At 44.7% G+C, this 18577-nt stretch overlaps 4 protein-coding genes across 7 annotated transcripts; 2 read left to right on the forward strand and 2 right to left on the reverse strand.

Annotated features, from left to right (window-relative positions):
• The first annotated feature begins 33 nt into the window (after positions 1-33).
• LOC100827224 lies at positions 34-5468 on the forward strand. Of its 3 annotated transcripts, none has more exons than XM_014895475.2 (10): positions 34-307; positions 745-821; positions 919-1054; positions 1269-1971; positions 2048-2208; positions 3142-3381; positions 4227-4317; positions 4513-4568; positions 4960-5011; positions 5154-5468. In XM_014895475.2, exons 1-10 carry the CDS (start codon positions 116-118, stop codon positions 5213-5215), a joined length of 1770 nt encoding a protein of 589 aa, XP_014750961.1. In that variant the 5' UTR covers positions 34-115; the 3' UTR covers positions 5216-5468. The 3 variants fall into 3 exon arrangements, with proteins under 3 accessions (XP_014750961.1, XP_014750962.1, XP_010240566.1); XM_014895476.2 differs by having other exon boundaries at positions 35-307; positions 5172-5468; XM_010242264.2 differs by having other exon boundaries at positions 37-307; positions 2069-2208.
• A 468-nt stretch (positions 5469-5936) lies between these two features.
• LOC100831400 (cell division protein FtsZ homolog 1, chloroplastic) lies at positions 5937-9036 on the reverse strand. Its single transcript, XM_003580717.4, has 6 exons — positions 8713-9036; positions 8086-8185; positions 7654-7883; positions 6965-7132; positions 6654-6887; positions 5937-6498 (listed from the first exon to the last, which is right to left on the reverse strand). Exons 1-6 carry the CDS (start codon positions 8947-8949, stop codon positions 6250-6252), a joined length of 1218 nt encoding a protein of 405 aa, XP_003580765.1. The 5' UTR covers positions 8950-9036; the 3' UTR covers positions 5937-6249.
• A 1578-nt stretch (positions 9037-10614) lies between these two features.
• LOC100831700 lies at positions 10615-14810 on the forward strand. Its single transcript, XM_010242267.3, has 6 exons — positions 10615-11351; positions 12524-12629; positions 12722-12890; positions 12976-13151; positions 14137-14273; positions 14498-14810. Exons 1-5 carry the CDS (start codon positions 10759-10761, stop codon positions 14254-14256), a joined length of 1164 nt encoding a protein of 387 aa, XP_010240569.1. The 5' UTR covers positions 10615-10758; the 3' UTR covers positions 14257-14273; positions 14498-14810.
• A 212-nt stretch (positions 14811-15022) lies between these two features.
• Positions 15023-18201, reverse strand: LOC100827834 (protein PHR1-LIKE 1). Of its 2 annotated transcripts, none has more exons than XM_014895474.2 (7): positions 17623-18201; positions 16602-17357; positions 16435-16511; positions 16296-16344; positions 16161-16221; positions 15885-15954; positions 15023-15641 (listed from the first exon to the last, which is right to left on the reverse strand). In XM_014895474.2, the coding sequence occupies exons 2-7, from the start codon at positions 17344-17346 to the stop codon at positions 15399-15401; spliced, it is 1245 nt and encodes a 414-aa protein (XP_014750960.1). In that variant the 5' UTR covers positions 17347-17357; positions 17623-18201; the 3' UTR covers positions 15023-15398. The 2 variants fall into 2 exon arrangements, with proteins under 2 accessions (XP_014750960.1, XP_010240570.1); XM_010242268.3 differs by having other exon boundaries at positions 17744-18198.
• Between the last annotated feature and the right edge of the window lie 376 nt (positions 18202-18577).

Consider the following 18577-nt stretch of genomic DNA (forward strand, 5'->3'; position numbering starts at 1 on the left):
ATTTTTACCTAACCTTGGTAAAGAAATCCTGGGTCTTATTTACCGCAAAATAGACGTTTTGGTGCTCTTCGTTTCCGCAGTCCCGCCGTCTCCGGCGAGTCCAATCCATTGCAACATGGCAGCCAAAACCCCGCAAACCCCCGACCCACCGTTTGGGGCAAGATCTCGCCCGAGTGTGCCGCGACCACCGGGGTCCGCCATCCCCGTTCTGAGCCCTTCCTTCTCCCGTGCCCCGTTGCGATCCCGCCTAGCCGCCGCGGCTGACACCAACGCCGCCGCCTCCTCCTCCTCTGTCGAGCACCCATGCGTACGCTCCCCTCCCTTCGTCTTCCCGCATTTCAGATTGATGCGATTTGTTGGTGTTTTGATGCGATTTGGTGCTCTGTTCTTTGCTAAGTCCTCGGCCAAACGAGTATTTCACGGAAAGCCGACAAGGAATTCCTTTAATAACCGACCGTTTTGATTCTTTAGAACAACTCGATGAATTTAGTAGATCTTTTTAGGAGGCCCTCAATGACCATAGATCGAACCTATCCTATTTTTACAGTGCGATGGCTGGCTATTCACGGACTAGCTGTACCTACTGTTTTTTTCTTGGGATCAATATCAGCAATGCAGTTCATCTAACGATAAACTAAATTCCAACTATAGAACTATGACACAATCAAACCCGAATGAACAAAATGTTGAATTGAATCGTACCAGTCTATACTGGGGTTTATTACTCATTTACTCTGCGGTTAGGTCACGCTGTGGGACTGGTGGCTGGTCAGGGTGGAAGGGGAGCAGCGGAAGATCGCCGTCTCCGGGTTCACCCAAAGGTGAGCGTTTGTTGAGAGAAAAATGGGATCTTTTAGTTGTGTTTAGTTGTGAGGTTTTGATACTTCAGTGGAGTTATCGGCTGCCAACTTCTGACAGGGACGACGCATTCACCTCTGCACCCATAGCAAAGTGTCATGGGCCTCTTACACTAGAAGATGAAGATGGGGTTGTGGTGCTCATTTATGGTTCGGTGAGCCTTTCCCGAATGCGTGAAAATGGATTTTCACCACAGGTATTGCACATTTTGTCTTGTGTTCTATGTTTTCTGATGATGAAAGCCGATGGGAAGTCATCCAAGATTCAAGTATAGTCTATATGCATTAACTACTGATTTTGTTGACTTTGTAATTTCTGCTCAAATTCATGTCCAAAAGGATCATTTAGCCATGCTTCTAATCTATTGCTCTCATAAATGACTTGACGTTTCACTGAAACCATGCATGCAGATCTGTGAAAAGTTCATGATTGGATTTCCATACTGGTGGGAGAGCTGGGATTCACACATTGAGTCTCAACCGACCTCTTTTAGCAATTTGCAAGAGGGTTCGAGTCAGTTTAACTCGGAGATGTGCCAGCTAGGCAAATTTCTTGAAAAAGTAGAACCTTCATTCATCAAGAACCTTCTTAATGATGCTAAAAATTTCCCAAGAGACTACGAGGATGCCTTCACAGAGTGTCCAAGATTTGAGGAATACACTTTTGACAATGATATTTCAACAAAGGAAAAATCTGGTGTTTCAAATGATGCCAGTGAAGGACCTGCAGGTGTAGCTAATGAGGTGGATAATATGGAAATCGACTTGATTGTGAGCAGCACTTCACAAGAAAGAGGCCATGTTGACATTAGCTGTAATGTATCGTTTGCTTCTACAGAAAAATGTACTAGTGATGAGACTTACAAGGAGGCAGAAAATCAGAATGATACTGTGCATCCAGATGCAAGAGAACAGGAGGCTGGTAGCCGTCCTGTGAACTCTGATTTGATTTGCAATAGGTCCTCTTATCGTATGCCCAATGACTTGGAAGATGGAAATACGAATGCTGGAAATTCAACAGATGTGCCCTTATGCCATTTAGCTGCGGTACCACTCGGAAGGGCTAATTGCTGCTTGGAGATTTCTGGTGCTTTGCAAAATATTCAACTCTTAAGTATGTGCAGGATCAAATTGTTAAGAGATTGGTTAAGTTTTCTCCTGCAGATATAGTTCATCATGACTTTTCTAAGAGACTGGCTATTTAAATGTAGGTTATCAAAGGAATCCGGTGGCTTCATTGAAGAATCAAGGCCACCTGCAAAGGACTGAGGACATATCATTGAACCAGAAGGCTGTACCAAGTGAAGATACATCAACTTCTATTTGTTCACGTGTGCAAACTCAGGAAAAGGTGAGTTTTAAGCAAACCCCACAGCTCAAAAAGATTAGATGAAGTAATCTGTGTTTGAATTTCACTTTGCTTGCCAATTTATTTGCTAATATAGTTAATACAAATAATGCCTCTGTTAGTTTTCCTTCTGTTGTTATTGACTCTAGATACTCACAAACACTTACAGTTGCCAAACTGATGTTTGAGATAAGCCCTCCCCAAATTAGGACATTATGAATTTAGCTTTATCAGGTGTTTGGTAGATTTAATGGAAGTTCTTGTACTCAAACAAGAAAGTTATGATATAAAGTTATGTTACAACAAAAATTGAGACATTTATCACAAGCGTCACAATAGTAATGACCCAATATTACATGCTTACGTCTTATTAAAACATTACGATACTACCTCAATCTTTGTTTTTTCTCGACCAGGGGGTAAGACACAAGCCTGATTTTTTTTTAAATTAAGTGGGTGAGTCCTAGATGCAACTCAATCTAATATAGCACATTTATGTAAGATTTAGCATGACACAAATGTCGTGTGCCCCTTCTGATCTTTCTCGGTTAATCATTTGCCATGACAGAATTTATGTAGCATTGCCTCATTACTAGGATAGAGCAGATTCCAATTAATATCGTAAGGTTCCATTTCATGATGATGTTGTTCATGTGCGTGTGTGTGTATGTTTTGTGCGATATCTTTTTGTATCTAGCACAAGTTATAATTAATAATCCTTGCGAAGGATTCCATGGATTGATCTGTATGTGCCTGGTGTATGAGATGTGCAATACAAACTATTATGATCCACTAAACCCCGAAGTGTGCAGCCTAAGAGGCATCAACATATTTGAATTTTTATTATGATTCCAAGTCATATCGAGCACATTTCAGCTAGTGATCCTAGTTGTATTCCTCATAGTGAATTTGATAGCCTTTTACCTGGAGATGCAGACGGTAGGCCCATCAAAGAAGCAAAGATCTGCGCGGGATATATTGTTGAGTCCTGCTAGATTGCCAGTAACCAGAAGTCCGATGTCATCAAAGAAGCAAATATTTGCGCATGATAAATTGTCGAGTCCTACTATATTGCCAGTTACCCGAAGTCCGATGCCATCAAAGAAGCAAAGATCCGCACAGGATAAATTGTCCAGTCCTGCTACATTGCCAGTAACCAGAAGTCCGATTTCATCTGTAAGTATGGAAATTACTCCATAACCTTCTCTGTTGTTAAAAAAATTAAAAGCATCGATGTGTTGTTAATTTTAGCATTTCTTATTTTCTGACAGTTAAAGAGATCTATAGTGTATTGGCTTTTCTCTAGCTTTTGCAATTGTCATTTGTCTGGCTGCTACATAAGGATGTCATCGATGTGTTGTTAATTTTAGCATTTCTTATTTTCTGACAGTTAAAGAGATCTATAGTGTATTGGCTTTTCTCTAGCTTTTGCAATTGTCATTTGTCTGGCTGCTACATAAGGATGTTTCATTATGTTGGATATGCTTATTTTATGACATCTATATAGCTAGTAATCAAGCACATGCAATGCATGTCTTTACTAATGTAAAAAATGTAACCAGAATAAACCAACAATATTGAATAACACCATTTACACTTTTATGTTTTAGTACAATAAGATGCGCATACAGCATATCAACGTATATTTCATATAGTATTTGCACCCTTTTCAGTAACTTGGTTCTAATTTCGCATGCACTACAGTCATCAAGAAGACACAGACACAAATTGGTTCAGAACCTACAAAAATCCATGTACAAGTTAAAATACAGAAATGGTTCAGAACCTACTAAATAGTAAATATTGTAACTTGGACCAGCCTTTTTTTTAGATAGCATAAAAGTCTGGTATACTGCTTGTGTGATGTCTTCTTCTTCCCTAATTCTTATGTCTTACTCACTAGGTGTAGCTTGTCTTCGATCTTTTATTCCACTCTAGTATTTGACTCTGCTGGTCAAAAACTCAACATTTTGACCCATTTGTATCTGTAATTTATTACAATGTTTGTTGAAACATTTTAGGTGTATCATTCTCCACTTACTCGTGGGAGGGCCCAGTCATCAATATCTATTTCCACACCTGAATCTCTCAACATGAAAAGAACCAAATCAGGTATGATCCTCTGGTTGGACTGCCCGATCCCCTACCCTGGTGCCATCGGGTCATCTTTATGGTGGTATAGTTTTTTTTTTCTGTCGGGAGAAATTAGCTAAGTACTTAAAACATTTACTCCTACCCTGGTGCCCGATCCCCTACCCTGGTTATACATCCGGTCATCCTTAAATGATGGATTTTCTTTTTTTTCAGGTCGTTTGGTAGTACCACCATTGGATCCAGGATGTGAAAGGATCCTCTATGACAATGTTAGTAAAGAAATATACTTTTATAATTGCGTCCATGATCCTATTATTAAACAAAGGTTATGTTTCAGGTTTGTCATTGTGATGCTATTTCCCAATGTATAACAAACTCACAGCAAGTTGGGATAAATGCTTGATTTTTTTTATTGCTTAATTGGAAAGCTTGCCATGATAGTCATTTAATACAGGATGACTCAGCCTGTCCCCAAAAATTTCCTAACAGTGATGATCTCTTTCTTTAAATTCCTAACTAAACAAAACTCTTCCTTCACTAGATAAAATTCTATGCATGCTTGATTTATTCCTAATATTTTTCAGTGCCCTGGGGGAATTTGGTCTAGCCTCTGACTATAACACATTGTCTCCTAAATGCATTTTTCTTTTTCTTTTGCAGAATCATTTGCTTTTAGGTGTGGCTCCTGTGGAGTTGCATTCACCTCTCAAAGGTTTGTTCAGATTGTTCACCATCACATCTATATTGAAGCCGTGTTGTACATCTCTTGTTGTTTCTCGAAAACAACTGTTTGAAGGAAGCTTCCCTTCCAAATTTCCACGCCACTTAGCTTTGCTCCTTTGGGAGCATAATAGTGTGTCCTTTGCTGGCAGGGAACAAGGCAGGGACTCCTGCGAAGAAGAAAAGTGCTCGCTGAGCAACTTCCAGACACAGAACGTTGCTGTCCAGCCAGAAGATGCTCACAACTTTGCGACCGCAGCATGTTGCCGGTGTACATGGAGTTCACATAAGGCTCTGGGTGTTATGCTTCGTTGTATATGCAACCTGGAGTTTGAATTCGCAGCCAGCTACCTTTTGATATTTCTGGTATGGGTATGGTTTAACGCTGGCCCTATGCCTGCCACTAATGTGCAGAGTATGATATGCATTGCCGTTGTTGAGATGTGTTTCGCCTAGTTGCATCTGGTATCCTACTAACTTTAACTGAGCGAACAAAGTTCAATCTGGCCACTAATGCCCTCCAAGGCCGCCAAGGTCCTTTTGGCTTGGTTCATGGAACGCCTAATCTTGGGAGAATCGCTTCCTCATTTGGCCTGTTAAGAAGTTTAACTGAGCTGAACAAAGCTCAATCTCTGACGGATAGTGATTATACATGGATTGATTAGTGTCGTATCCTTGCAAGCAGCGCTTCTTGATCGAGTAAGGCTTGGTTTGCTTTTGGACTGCATCGTGCTAAATTGTTACATTTAGAGTTATTACGTACTCCCTCCGACCCATATTACTTGTCAAAATATTGCATGTATCTAGACAGTTTAAACATAGATACATTCATATTTAGACAAATTTGAGACAAGTAATATGCGTCAGAGGGAGTACCTGTTTTTCTTTCAGAAAACAGCTGAAATAACCAACACATAGAAAACTTAACAGGAGAGCCTTGGGGTTACCAAGCTACCAACGATCTGCATGTATTCTTAAAGCTGTCGCTGAATGTGCTGAACAAGTGAGCCACAACCGAAATAGTACATACACTAGCAGTGAACCTAATAACTAATAACTAATAACTGCGTGAAACTCAATAATCTTTGGATGATTAGCGAGGTGGTTGTACCCGGCACACAAGTGTTTTTACACAGCCACAAAGAATAACGCCGGGTTGCGACAACTCTTCTAATGCTTTGAGAATCACAGCTTCATAGGGTAGCTTGCCTGTCACTGCCTGAACAGTGTTCAGGAGAATAGCCTCCGGGACCATGTGGGGGCGGGTGCCTGTTGTTGGGCGCCAACTGATGCAAGGCTCGCCGCCTTTTCTTTCGCTTCAAGTATCCGAGCTCCCTTTGGATCAGCCAAAAGAGACTTCTGGAAGGATTGCGGGAATCCTGTTGCGATGATGGTCACATGAATCTCACCGGTGTAACGATCATCGACGACGGCTCCGAAAATTATATTCGCCGAAGGATCAGCTAAGCTTGTCACAATCTGCAGAAAGTAAAGAAGTGGTTATTCTCAGAACTGTAGAAGCAGAGCACTTCGATGTCAACCACCTAAATATTCACATATTTAGCTCTTCCAATAGGTGTCTCTTCAAAGACAATTGAAGAATCAAGGCAAGAGTTAGGAGTCCCCACACGCACCTGAGATACCTTGTTCACTTCTTGCAAAGTGATGTCTTTCCCGCCAGTGATATTATACACGACACCAGTAGCTGCCTCAATGGATGACCCTATTAAAGGAGCAAGTGTAGCCTGTTCAGCAGCTTCTTGGGCCCGGTTTTTGCTGGAAGAAACACCAACGCCAAGCATGGCAGTTCCAGAATTTTTCATGACAGCTTTCACATCAGCAAAATCAACATTCACTAGCCCAGGTATCTGTAAAGTTCGTATGTAAGTACTAGTACTATATCATCACAACTAGGTTACTGCAGCAAAGGGTAGAAAAACCCCACTGTTATAATGTCTGATATTCCTTGGACGCCCTGACGAAGAACGTCATCTGCCAGGAGAAAAGCATCTTGCAAGGGCATATTTTCGTCAGCAACGTCTAACAAACGATCATTTGGAATCACAATTAGTGTGTCAACACTCCTTTCCAGCTTCTCTAATGCTTCGAGTGCCTGAAATGGTAACAAAAACAAATTAGCCACAGAAAAACAAAAGCTACATAAAAAGGAGAAGACAGAAGTCCAAAAATATATACAAAAGGATGCACATGAATTCTAGTGTTTGACAAATAACTGAACTCACATCAGGTAAATGATCAACAGTTAACAATTAGTGCATTTTTGATATGTCCAAAGCAAATAGCAACAAACTGCACAGCAACATTAGGGGCGGTGGAGAAATCATAATATGGTTAACACCAACATTGCAAGTCTACCATCTACAACGATTGCAAAACAGTTATCAAGCACGACTATGAGTGCACAACACTAGTATAAGAACTGAAAATTGACACGATTGCAGGTAATGTTAGATCTTCTAGCTGTGCCTGGCCTACCACTCTATACATGATCATAAAAATATAATAAACTATTAATACCCCCTCTAAGCAAAAGAAGTTTCCAAGCTTAACCAAAATGGCCAAGTATTTCTGAATGAGACAACACTTGACTTGTATTTAGGTTGAAATACATGCCTGCAGAGAGCGTTTGCGTCCTTCAAAGCTGAATGGGTAGGTGACAACACCAACAGTAAGATAACCAGCTTCCTTTGCTATCTGGGCAACAACTGGAGCAGCACCAGATCCAGTACCGCCACCCATCCCAGCTGTTATGAACACGAGATCCGAATCTCTCAGGGCATTGGCTATCACTTCCTTTGATTCCTCGGCAGCTTGTTCTCCCAAATTAGGATTTCCACCAGTACCTGTTTGGACATACATAATTAGTCAGTCTAGATAGTGGGTGCTATGTACAATGAATTTACAGCTATAACCCAGTTTCATCTGCTATCCTGTTTGAATTTATTGGTTTATCAGCGAAACAACACATGTTTGCATATAAGGTGGTGTATTTACATGGAAAACATTCGTTAAAACATTATTTCATACAATAACAGAAAGTATTACCCAGCCCACGAGTCAACTGTTCTCCAATTTGTAGCGGATGTTGCGCCTGCGAATTCACGAGTGCCTGGGAATCTGTGTTTATAGCATAAAACTCAATACCCTGTAATTATATGATTCGGTTATCAGTCTTTGCAAAAACAAACAAAGGATATGACGTAATCAAGGTAAAATTATACTCCCTTCGTCCCATATTAAGTGACTTTCTATTACATGTATCTAGACGCTTTTTAAGCATAGATACATCCATATTTGGACAAATTTTGAGACACTTAATATGGGATGGAGGGAGCACTACATTAGACTTTCCAATCCATCTACACGTCCATGGAATGGAGGCAAGGAGCCATTTGCAACGTGTACGCACGCCATTCTACTTTTTTGGGAACAATGCAATAAGCATATCCGGAACAGCATTGGCATTAGTCACACATCCTCATTTGCTGAACTAAAGCACATCACAAACGTGGGCTGGACTACGAAATTTGCTGAACAAGCCCGTGGATGAACTTGGTCACTCGCTAAGTTCCAAAGTTCAAATGAGAGTACGAAATGGATCTACACGTCGACCACGGCAGACGAGAGAAAGCCCAGCTCGGTTTCAAGCAAGCGAAGGGTCACCGCGGCTACCTGGAGGCCGCTGCCGATCATGCGGTTGACGGCGTTGTTGCCGCCGCCCCCGACGCCCACGACCTTTATCCTCGCCGTCTCCACCGGCGCGAACGCGAAGGAGCACCGCACGGCCGCGTGGCGCGGCCGCCGCCGCCGCGGGTGGTCCAGCCACCCGCCTCGCTGGGGCCCGCGCGGAGGGTGGAGGCCAGGCGGGAGGTGGAGGAGCGTGGAGGCGGACGAGGTGGAGGGCGCCATTGTGGCCGGCAGGGTGAGGTTGGAGTCTGGGATGGGAAGAGGTGGCGGGGAGGAGACTGGAGAGGGGATCTGGTGTTCTAGGGTTTTGGGAGATTTTGAGGGTTTTACTCGATTTGTAGTATGTTTGTTCAAACAGACATCGTAGGACCATACATTTTAGCTCGAAAAGTATCTTTACATATGACTCGTCTTGGTTCGAATTCGGAACCCAAGGAGTGGAGTCAGGTTCAGATTTGAACTCATTAACGAAAATGAGTTTAGCGAGTTCCTTGTTTTACTTGTTTGACTCACTCCGAGTTACCGACGAAAACCACGGAAGTTATGCCCCTCGAGTATTGTATGGCTTGCTAGAGGCTGCCACAGTACCGCGCCAAGCTGCCTGTCGTGACAAAAGAAACAACGTCAAGTCAAAGTTCTACTTATTTTAATATCATGTTTAACTTTCTTTTATTTTCTTGTTTTTCATGTCAAAAAGAAGACATTGGTGGCAACGAGTAGATGCTCAATATGTTCAATATCAGAGCAACATGGTCTCATCCGTGTTCCACGTCAACTACAGAAGTCCACATGATGATAAATATGCCATGCAATAAGTTACGTCTTGATGATACCTGTTGCAACTTGCCGTTGCATGAATGAAATTATGAATTCGCGTATGATTGAAAAATGATTTTAGCTTTGTTGTGGATAGATATCTCTTGCTCTAGTCAAGAGATAGCAATCACATTCTTTTTTATGCTCTTTCATTCACACTAGTATAAATTATACTATGTACCATCGCTAAGAAAGAACCACTGTACATGTGCCAAAGATATAATGGTAAATCAGTAACATATAAAAGACTAGATATTCCGGTTCAGAAACAACAATGGGCCTAGGGATGGCACCCGCAGGGTATGGGCACGGGTGGTGCCTTTTCATACCCGTACCCATTCTTTTTGACCTTACCCGTTACCCGTATCCATACCCGCCAACGGGTACAACTTTTTTCTATACTCGTTACCCATCAGGGTAGGCAGGTACCCGCGGGTAAACATACCATGTTAAATTTTGATCACACAGCCAACGAACATATTTCTCAAATTCCGAAGTAATCTCGTCAGATACAATAGTACAAATAGCACATTGTAAACAATGTATCGTTCTGCTCGAAGTTAACACCTCCTGATGAACCATCTGCTCGAAGTTTTTGATCCTGGCCGGCCTCGAGGCCCTTTCTGGGCGAACTAAGAAAACTTTGGGCCGATCCTGTATACCCGGCCCAGCCAGCGCCTCTCCTCTCATGGCCTCAACCGTCGGATAGACACGTACATCCCCTCGGGCCCCACGTGCCCAGAAACGCACCCCTTGCGGCCTTGCCTTGCCCACTCCAACAACCGCATCCGAAATCCCGGGGGCACTCTCGTCATTCCGCAGCGCAGGCCAACCGTCTCGCCACGCGGGCCAACTCCACTCTCCTCCGATGACGCGTGGATCCAGGTAACGGCCGGCCCCAACCGCCAGCGGCACCGGTAGCAGATCTAAAGTTAATTCTGGCGTCCCGTCGTTTTCCCATTCCACCCCCCCAGCACCTTCCGGACGAAACCCTACTTAGCGAATAGATTAGGCCAGGAAACCAGGAGAGAGAAAGAGAGAGAGGCGGAAGGAGGGAGAGAGAGAGAGAGACAAAGGGGGGGAGACCAGGAGCCAGAGACACAGAGAGGTCTAGAGAGAGAGAGAGAGAGGGGTGGGGGATTCGCGGGAGGGAGGGAGGTTTTGGGGGAGAGATTTGAGTTTTGCTTCGCGCCCGCCCGCGAGGAAGTTCCAGCCATGGTGTCCGACCAGGAGATCGCGAGCTGCGTGGAGGCGGTGCTGCGGAGCGCGGGCGCGGGGGAGGGGGCGTCGCTGGCCGCCGTGCTGCAGCGGGCGCAGTCGGAGCTCGGCGTCGACCTCTCGCACAAGGCGCCCTACATCCGCGACCAGATGGACCTATTCTTCGGGCCCCGCCTCCAGCAACCGCCGCCGCCGCCACAGCAACAGCAGCAGCAGCCCAAGCCCCAACAGGCTCCACCGGCTTCCGCGCCCGCGCCCTCGCCTGCCATGCTGACCCAGGTCCCGCTCCATGTGCCGCCGCAGCAGCAGCTAGGGACGCTCCAACCCCAGTTCATCTTCCAGACCATGCCCCAGCTCCCAGGCGCCACCGCCGCCGCCGCCGCCGCGGTCTCCGCACCGCAGGCCGTGCCGGCCATGGCCTTCTACCCGCCACCGCCGCTCGCCTTCCGCTACGCCAACAACGCCCTTGGTGGGGTCGCCACTGGCGGGACCGTCTCCTTCCAGCAGCCGGCCCCTGGGGTCGGGGGCACCTCTTCCCCTACGCCTACGCCTACGGCTGGGGCACAGGCCGGCGGCGACAACAAGGAGAGGTGAGCTGCGGATGAAATTAGGGTTTCAGATTGAGATGACTGATACTAAACGGCACCCCTACTTATTGGCGCTGAAATCTATGCGATTGGGCACTGAAATCTAACCTCCTACTAATTAGCTTGTCGATTCCTTTGATTAGCGCTGCTAGTATTGTGGATTTGATGTTAAACTGACTACTCATCTGGATTCATGGAATGGCTCCTAACTGCGGAGGTAGGTTTAGGGGATTAGGGTTTAGGGCGGTTAATATCTTATATTAGCAACTTCCTTGTAGACATCGTTTGTTATGGACTGTACTAGTGTGGTGTTTTGGATTTGTGCTTAGGGGTTAGGATATCGTTACACGCTTTTTGACCGTTCACAATGGCTGATTGGCTTTCAATTGTAGCTTGTTATTGTCAGTTTCTGCCACTTCAAATAGACAGGGCAACGACAGGGGAATAGTTACATGGTTAGTTTGATAGGTTGCATCTCTAGCTTATGAGTCTTTTCAGTTATGGACCTCTTCAGCTTTCTTGTAAGAAACTGAATGTAACCTCCTCTTTTTGTCTTGTTTTCTGGCTGACATGCTTTCGATAAAATTGTCTGAGTAGACTACACTTGGTTTGTCTATTCCAAACACATGGGGGCGGGGGAGGGGTCCAGCAAGAAAAGGAACAGAAATTTCACTTTAGTTTGTCAATATCCTTGAAGAGTATCTTAATGAGTTAGCAACTTTTCTGTATACTTCAGTTTTTTTAGAAAAAGCTAGTAACCGCAGGCTGCATTTATTCTTTGGATTTATTTGTCAAATTCAAATTATTTTTCCTGACTGACTTGATGCATTTAATGTACTCCCTCCGATCCTAAATGCTTATCGTTATTTTAGTTCAAATTGTGGTAAAACCATGACAAGAATTTAGGATCGGAGGGAGTACTAGTTTACGCTCTCTCTTTTTTTTTTGTTACAGAATCATGCTAATAGACCTGGTTTAGTTTATTGGTATTGAAGAATATATTGACTGAACTGTTGGATTCATGTAGTGGTTCACTGGTTCATGGCTTCATGCACCCACTACCAACACGTACTAGAATTTTACAGTACACTGGACAGGATTGCATAATAGTTCTTATTATGGGAGCTACTCGTCTATGTAAACCAATTTGTGTGATATGGTTATATTTTTTCCAGTGCTTCTAAGAGGAAAAGAGGAGGGCCTGGTGGCTTAAACAAAGTTTGTGCAATTTCACCTGAACTTCAGACAGTTGTTGGTGAGACTGCCATGTCAAGAACTCAGGTACTTCCAATGACTTCACTAGATCAGAAAATAACATCTGATCTCTTCCCCTTGATCAACTCCTCCAAGTTAACATTATGCTCTTAATTCAGATTGTGAAGCAGTTATGGGCATATATCAGGCAGAATAACCTTCAAGATCCTGATGACAAAAGGAAGATCATATGCAATGATGAACTTCGGGTTGTTTTTGAAACTGATGCCACTGACATGTTTAAGATGAACAAATTGTTGGCCAAGCACATAACTCCTCTTGACCCAAGTATGTTTTTATTTCGTATCTATGCCTGCTAATGATGCTAAATTTCACTCCGAAAATTCTCAGCTATATTATGTTGGTATCGCAGAAGATCAAGCAAAGAAATTTAAGGCTCACAACACAGCTCAAGAAATGCCTCTTGTTAATGAACCGTATTTGGTAGTTTCTGATGCACTAGCCAAGTTCATTGGTATAGAAGGATCTGTGCCTCATCATGATGCTCTGAAGTATCTTTGGGATTACATAAAAGCAAACCAACTTGAGGTATGGATGTGTCTTACATTCTTTATCCTTGCATGATATTCCCTCCATTTTGGTATATAGGTCCGATCTCTGAAATTGGCATAACCAAGGCATAATTGATCCCTGGTGGTTTGAATTTTTTTAGCTCCAATTAATGCTGCCAATCGAATTAATGGCCGGACGTTTTTCTTGGCCATGCATGGCAACCATGTGGGTAAAAAAAATTCAAAACCCACAACTCGGTTTCTGTGATTGGTGGGATTGTGGGAAGGAGTAACTGCCCATCATAATGGCAGGGAACGAGGGGTTCCAGGGAAAATTCTTAGATCGGCCCTCTATACCGAAACGGAGGGAGTACCAGTTTGTTCGTTGTTATGAGTAACATAATGAAAGAAACTGCTGCAGAACTTTGATGCTGTCAGATATCATTGCATTAGTTCTTTAGAAGCAAAAGTACTATGCTGAAGAATATTCCACTAACTGTGGGTCGCCTCATTCCTGATTTTGGTAGAAAATCATTGAAATATAGTGCTTGCTAAAGTAACTCGGTGTCATGTTTTACTGCTGTGTCTTGGGGGAAATGCGAAGTGGCATTGTCGTTAGGAGACCTGTTTGGATGTGTTCTTTCCTATAGGAAAACATTGCATGCTTGATTAGCTAGATATGTTCAGTAGTTACAGTTTATCCTGGAATGAAGATTATGGTTTGGAATTGTAGCCCTTTGAACAGTTTAATACACACACATATATTAGCAGTTTTCAGATACAGGAAGCAGCTATTAAATTAAGAGACCTGTTTCAGAAAGTAAGTGGGCTTCTCCTTTTTTGACTGAACCTATGCTTTTCCATTTAAGTGGCATCAGAAAATATGTGCTAATCATACTTCCCTGTCTTTTTTCCCTTGATATTATAATTCTCGAGCGTATAATTTTTTGTGAACTGGGAGATGCTGCCCAACCACATCTATTTGCACTGAATCCATTTATGTTCTCTTTTATTGTCCATAGGATGCTACAAGTACATCAATAATATGTGATTCCAAACTTCAAGAGCTTTTCGGCTGTGCTAGTATTCTTGCTTCAGAAGTATCAGAGTTGCTTGCTCACCACTACATCCAAAGGACATAGCATATCCTCATTAACTGGTTAGATTCTTGTAGTTTTTCTTCATTCCAGTGTCAGTGGACAATAGTATCTACTGAATTCACTTCAAGTGTATCAATACTTCAGAGATATTTTCTAATACATCCACTACAGTAGTAAAACCTGAAGATTATTGTATTCATGCTTGAGAGATTTTTCTAATATCTAATCGAACTTGATGCATTTATTCACTTTGTTCTGTCCTGCTGTGCTTGTGTCCATGCAGATCTAGGATTGCAGTGGGTGCCAGATAGGCCTAACTTTACAACATGGTGTTCTTGACAAAATGGACAGCGTAGCGTATGTATGTCTCCGGTCACCCGGTATTCACATTATGAATTGTGTCGAAATCAGATTATTTGTGGTAGCCTGTAATTTGCTCTTATTGTAATGGCTACTGCCCAGTATTTGGTGTAACTACTGAATTCATAGTTTTAGTTTCTGAATGTCAAAATGTCTTGACTTGACTATGTAAAGTTAAGCTTTACATTTGAGTGCCAGGTTTGAATTATAAATTCTTATAAAAGTTGTTTGCTGAAGTTTTCGTTTCGTGTTTCCTTGGTACTGAATGAACGTGCTTCCTATGCTACTGAACGTGTAAGTTGACTTCTGCTATCCCCAAAATAAGATGGAAAAGGAAGGGCATCTCGGCGATACATGTTCACACCGTATCCATATTCCCCATGTGTTTTGCACTATTCAACTCTTCATTCTAGTTTCATCTTAGCAAGTGGCTGAAGACATCATCAAATTGACAAATAATACGGAGTATTATTTTTCTTGATCTTGCGTGGCTGATTTTCCTACAATGCAGTTTCCTTATTGATATTTTACATTCGTCTGGCCCCTTCTCTGAATGGCGACAGGCGGAGCTATCAACAAGTTCACGCGGTATTATATCTGTCACTTGGCTCTCGAGGTGCCGTTTTGTTTTATGCCGACACCTGACCTAGAATAATGCCTTTACAAAAACAAGCAGTTTACTTGAGTAAACCGAAAGTTTCAGGACTCTGCCAGACACCTAACCAGCATTGTACTTATCAGTTACTCCCGATGCATCGTGAACTTCAGCAACATTTGTCCAAAAAAAACACACGCTAGATTACAAAGCACATCACGTCGTAGTTTCACAGGGCTAACAAGTCCTCGTCGTAGCTGCTGCTAGCGACGGACAGCAGCTGCACGTCGTCGTCCTCGTCCTCGTCGTCAGACACCGGGAAGATGACCACATCGTCGCTGGCGGCGCAGCCCGGCTCCGGCGACCCCGGCGCTGCCGCGGCGGCGTTCCCGCTGGCCTTGAGCTGTTCCTCGAACATTTCTTGCAGCCGCTTCCCCTGCTCCTCTATCCTCACCTGCAGCTTCCGCTGTATCTGCAGTCAAAAGACACACAAAGACAACATGTGAGACAATTTTTTTTGCTACAGCCACCAAATAGCTCTTATACCCATCGCACAAATCCACGGATCGAGTCATCACGAAACACCATCGTTCAAGCACCACGATGGTGTTTTCGACATTCGAAAGCTGTGGGTCTTCACAATGGGTGCTTAATTTTTCCTCTCGTGTCAAAAGGGAAGAAAAAATCCCAAGAAAAAACAGTGACAGGTCCGCACCTCGAGCTGCTCATGGAGGCGGCGCTGCACGTCAAGCTGGACTCGGAGTGCCTCCGTGATGTGCATTCCACTGCCAAAAAGGAAAAAAAGAAGAACAAATACAGACAAACATATTACATTGGAGATCCCTGTCATTCATTCCGTGCTAAATAAACAGTTGAACAGAATATGAATGGTGTGCGTGACACATCATGAGCACATGAACGAATTCCGTCAATATATATCGATGGACAGAAGAGGAAAAGAAAGGGAAGGTGTGATGTGATCTGACGGTACGTTTTGGGGTCCAGATTCGGCACGTCGTCACTTCCAGCGGCCCTTTTCTCCTGTTGCTTCCCTGCAATTCGGTCCACACGTCAGCACTCGGAAATCTGTTGTTAAGCAAATGAAATTCAGTGTTTCGATTAGTACCTTCAGACGACGAAGACGATGATGGCACGCACTTCACTGTACGATATTTCTGTCGAGAATGAATAGGAGGATGGATGAATTTGGATGGAATTAAACCACGAGTACAGGTTAAACCAGCTTATATTTAGGACATCCAGACCTGAAGGTGGCTCTTGATGTGGTAGATGGTGAGCCCATCCGAGTTCATCAGCTTCAGGATCCCCTTGGGAGTCGCCCCTGCATCCAAGCGCACACACAGTGAAATTCGAGCATGGCAGCCAGAGCACAAATAAGAACAAATTACAACACCGGTAGAGTAGTACGCACTGTCCGCGCCGCCGAGCTTGCTCACGCAGTCGACGAACCGCTCGTGAAGCTCCTGCGTCCACCGGATCCGCGTCTTGCTCGGCGCCGGCGCCGGCGCCGCCAAGCTGCCGTTGCTGGTGTGGGACGCCGGCGCGCCCACGCAGCTCCTGGGCATGTGGCCATGGCTGCTGTCGGTCATCTGGCCCATCTGCAAGCTGCCGCTCGGCGCCTGCAGATCCATGGCTGCCGGGACGAACGAGTGGGGTTTAATGGCGGAACCGTTGCCGTAAAGCCCGTGATTCAATTGCACGCCCTCCCCCTGCTGCTGCTGCGGCGTCAATGGCAGATCGGCGCCGTCGCCCCGCCGCTGCTGCGGCCGCACGTAGTAAGTCATCACGGCCGGGTGGTCGAGCTCGAGCGGCATATGCGGAGGGAGCATCCGGAGAGGAGGGCAGCAGTCGAGCTGCGGCATGCCGAGGAGCTTCTCGGCGGCGTAGAACATGGCCGTGTCGGAGCCCACGACGCAGCTCGGCGCCACCGCCGCGTACTGATCCGGATCCTGCAGCCACCCGCCACCGTGCTGCTGCTGCTGCTGAATCTGCTGCTGATGATGGAGCGCGGCGGGGCTCGAGAATCCATGGTGGAATCCGCCGGCGGAGCCGTAGGCGGACGCCGCAGGGGCCATCAGACGCGGCGCCGGCGCCGGCATCATCCCGCTGCAGTACTGGTGGCGGCCGTGCAGCTTCATCTTCCTCGCGTCCATCATCTATGATCGGCCTGCGAATTGATTGAAACAGCTAGCTTTAATGCAATTCTTCGCGAGAAACGAACTAAGGGCGATCGACGAGATTTGGCGGAGGGGAGGAGAAGGATTAGCGCGGCGGCGGAAGCTTAAATAGTTCAGCCAGCGCGGCAAGCGCAAGTGCGAGCTGAGGTAAATTCTATCGGAATCGATGCACACACGATCGCCGGCCAAGATTATTCCCGGAGGCGTGGCACGCAACAACACGATGACAGAATAATTCCGGCGCATCAGTACTACCACGGCCTCCGGAATCAATCGCCGATCAGCCGCCGCCGCCGACGAGCCGGAGGAGGAAGCAATGCAAGTTGGAAGAAGAAGATAGGGAATATGTGTATGATATTAGTTATTCAGGTCTTACCCATATGGTCAGGTCTGAGCAGCAGCAGCAGCTATAGGTTGCAACTTGAAGAAGGCATATCAGATCACATTTATATTCACAAGCTATCCATTGCCATCCCATGCATGGAAACTTCCTGCAGGTTAGAAGCTCCTTTCCCCTCTCTCTTTCTTTATATATCCGATTTCACACTGTATCTTGTACTATCTGGAGGAAAGGCTAGAACCTGCAGGAGAACTGGGAGGGGAATTAGTTTGAAGGGGGTGCTCTTCTTGATCATCCCCAAATGGAATATGATGAGCCTCAGTGGGGGACCGACCCTGCTAATGGAAGGAACCACTGAACAGCTGACAAGAATATAAAGATGCAAAAGATGGATGTTTAATAAATCTGGCAAAGGAAAAAAAATCGAAGCATGTCAGACAGGGACTAGAGGACAACAGGCGACTTTGGGGCTCTCACCCTCTTCTGATCTCCTTATTCTCCTTATTGAACCCTTCTGTATTGCTTTGTCTTTTGATATCCCAACAAAAGGTAAATAGACTGCCAAGGTTGGTTATCATGAACCTTTTTCCTTGGATGTGATGTGGATCCGTCGTCTATGTGTCCACAAACAAACATGTGAACTAAGACAGCCGCGATGAAAAGGACATAATTTCCAACAAAAAAGGAGTGCTGTAGATGATTGTGCAATAGCCCAAATAAATCGATCTTGTTTCCGTTGATGCGGTAAGAACGATTGATCATTGTTTTCGTTTCATTGGTTCCAATCATCGTCAAAGGAGACCTCTTTCTTGTTTGGCCATTTGATTCAGTAACCATGTAGAAAGAACAAGCAAAAAAAATTTGCGGGTT

The sequence above is a fragment of the Brachypodium distachyon genome, chromosome 5 (assembly GCF_000005505.3).
Source record: "Brachypodium distachyon strain Bd21 chromosome 5, Brachypodium_distachyon_v3.0, whole genome shotgun sequence".
NCBI classification, from domain to species: Eukaryota; Viridiplantae; Streptophyta; class Magnoliopsida; order Poales; family Poaceae; genus Brachypodium; species Brachypodium distachyon.

Bases quoted from the DNA above. Each gene is read 5' to 3' on its own strand.
- LOC100827224 (XM_014895475.2), top strand. From the start codon at position 116: ATGGCAGCCAAAACCCCGCAAACCCCCGACCCACCGTTTGGGGCAAGA. The intron at 1,055-1,268 runs GTATTGCACATT...CCATGCATGCAG, and splicing joins AAAATGGATTTTCACCACAG to ATCTGTGAAAAGTTCATGAT. The intron at 4,569-4,959 runs GTTAGTAAAGAA...TTTCTTTTGCAG, and splicing joins AAAGGATCCTCTATGACAAT to AATCATTTGCTTTTAGGTGT.
- LOC100831400 (XM_003580717.4), bottom strand. From the start codon at position 8,949: ATGGCGCCCTCCACCTCGTCCGCCTCCACGCTCCTCCACCTCCCGCCT. The intron at 7,133-7,653 runs GCATGTATTTCA...TTACCATTTCAG, and splicing joins GACGCAAACGCTCTCTGCAG to GCACTCGAAGCATTAGAGAA. The intron at 6,499-6,653 runs GTGCGTGTGGGG...TACTTTCTGCAG, and splicing joins AAGTGAACAAGGTATCTCAG to ATTGTGACAAGCTTAGCTGA.
- LOC100831700 (XM_010242267.3), top strand. From the start codon at position 10,759: ATGGTGTCCGACCAGGAGATCGCGAGCTGCGTGGAGGCGGTGCTGCGG. The intron at 11,352-12,523 runs GTGAGCTGCGGA...TATTTTTTCCAG, and splicing joins GGCGGCGACAACAAGGAGAG to TGCTTCTAAGAGGAAAAGAG. The intron at 12,891-12,975 runs GTATGTTTTTAT...TTGGTATCGCAG, and splicing joins CATAACTCCTCTTGACCCAA to AAGATCAAGCAAAGAAATTT.
- LOC100827834 (XM_014895474.2), bottom strand. From the start codon at position 17,346: ATGATGGACGCGAGGAAGATGAAGCTGCACGGCCGCCACCAGTACTGC. The intron at 16,222-16,295 runs GTACTAATCGAA...ACCGAATTGCAG, and splicing joins ATCGTCTTCGTCGTCTGAAG to GGAAGCAACAGGAGAAAAGG. The intron at 15,642-15,884 runs GTGCGGACCTGT...TTTTGACTGCAG, and splicing joins GCCTCCATGAGCAGCTCGAG to ATACAGCGGAAGCTGCAGGT.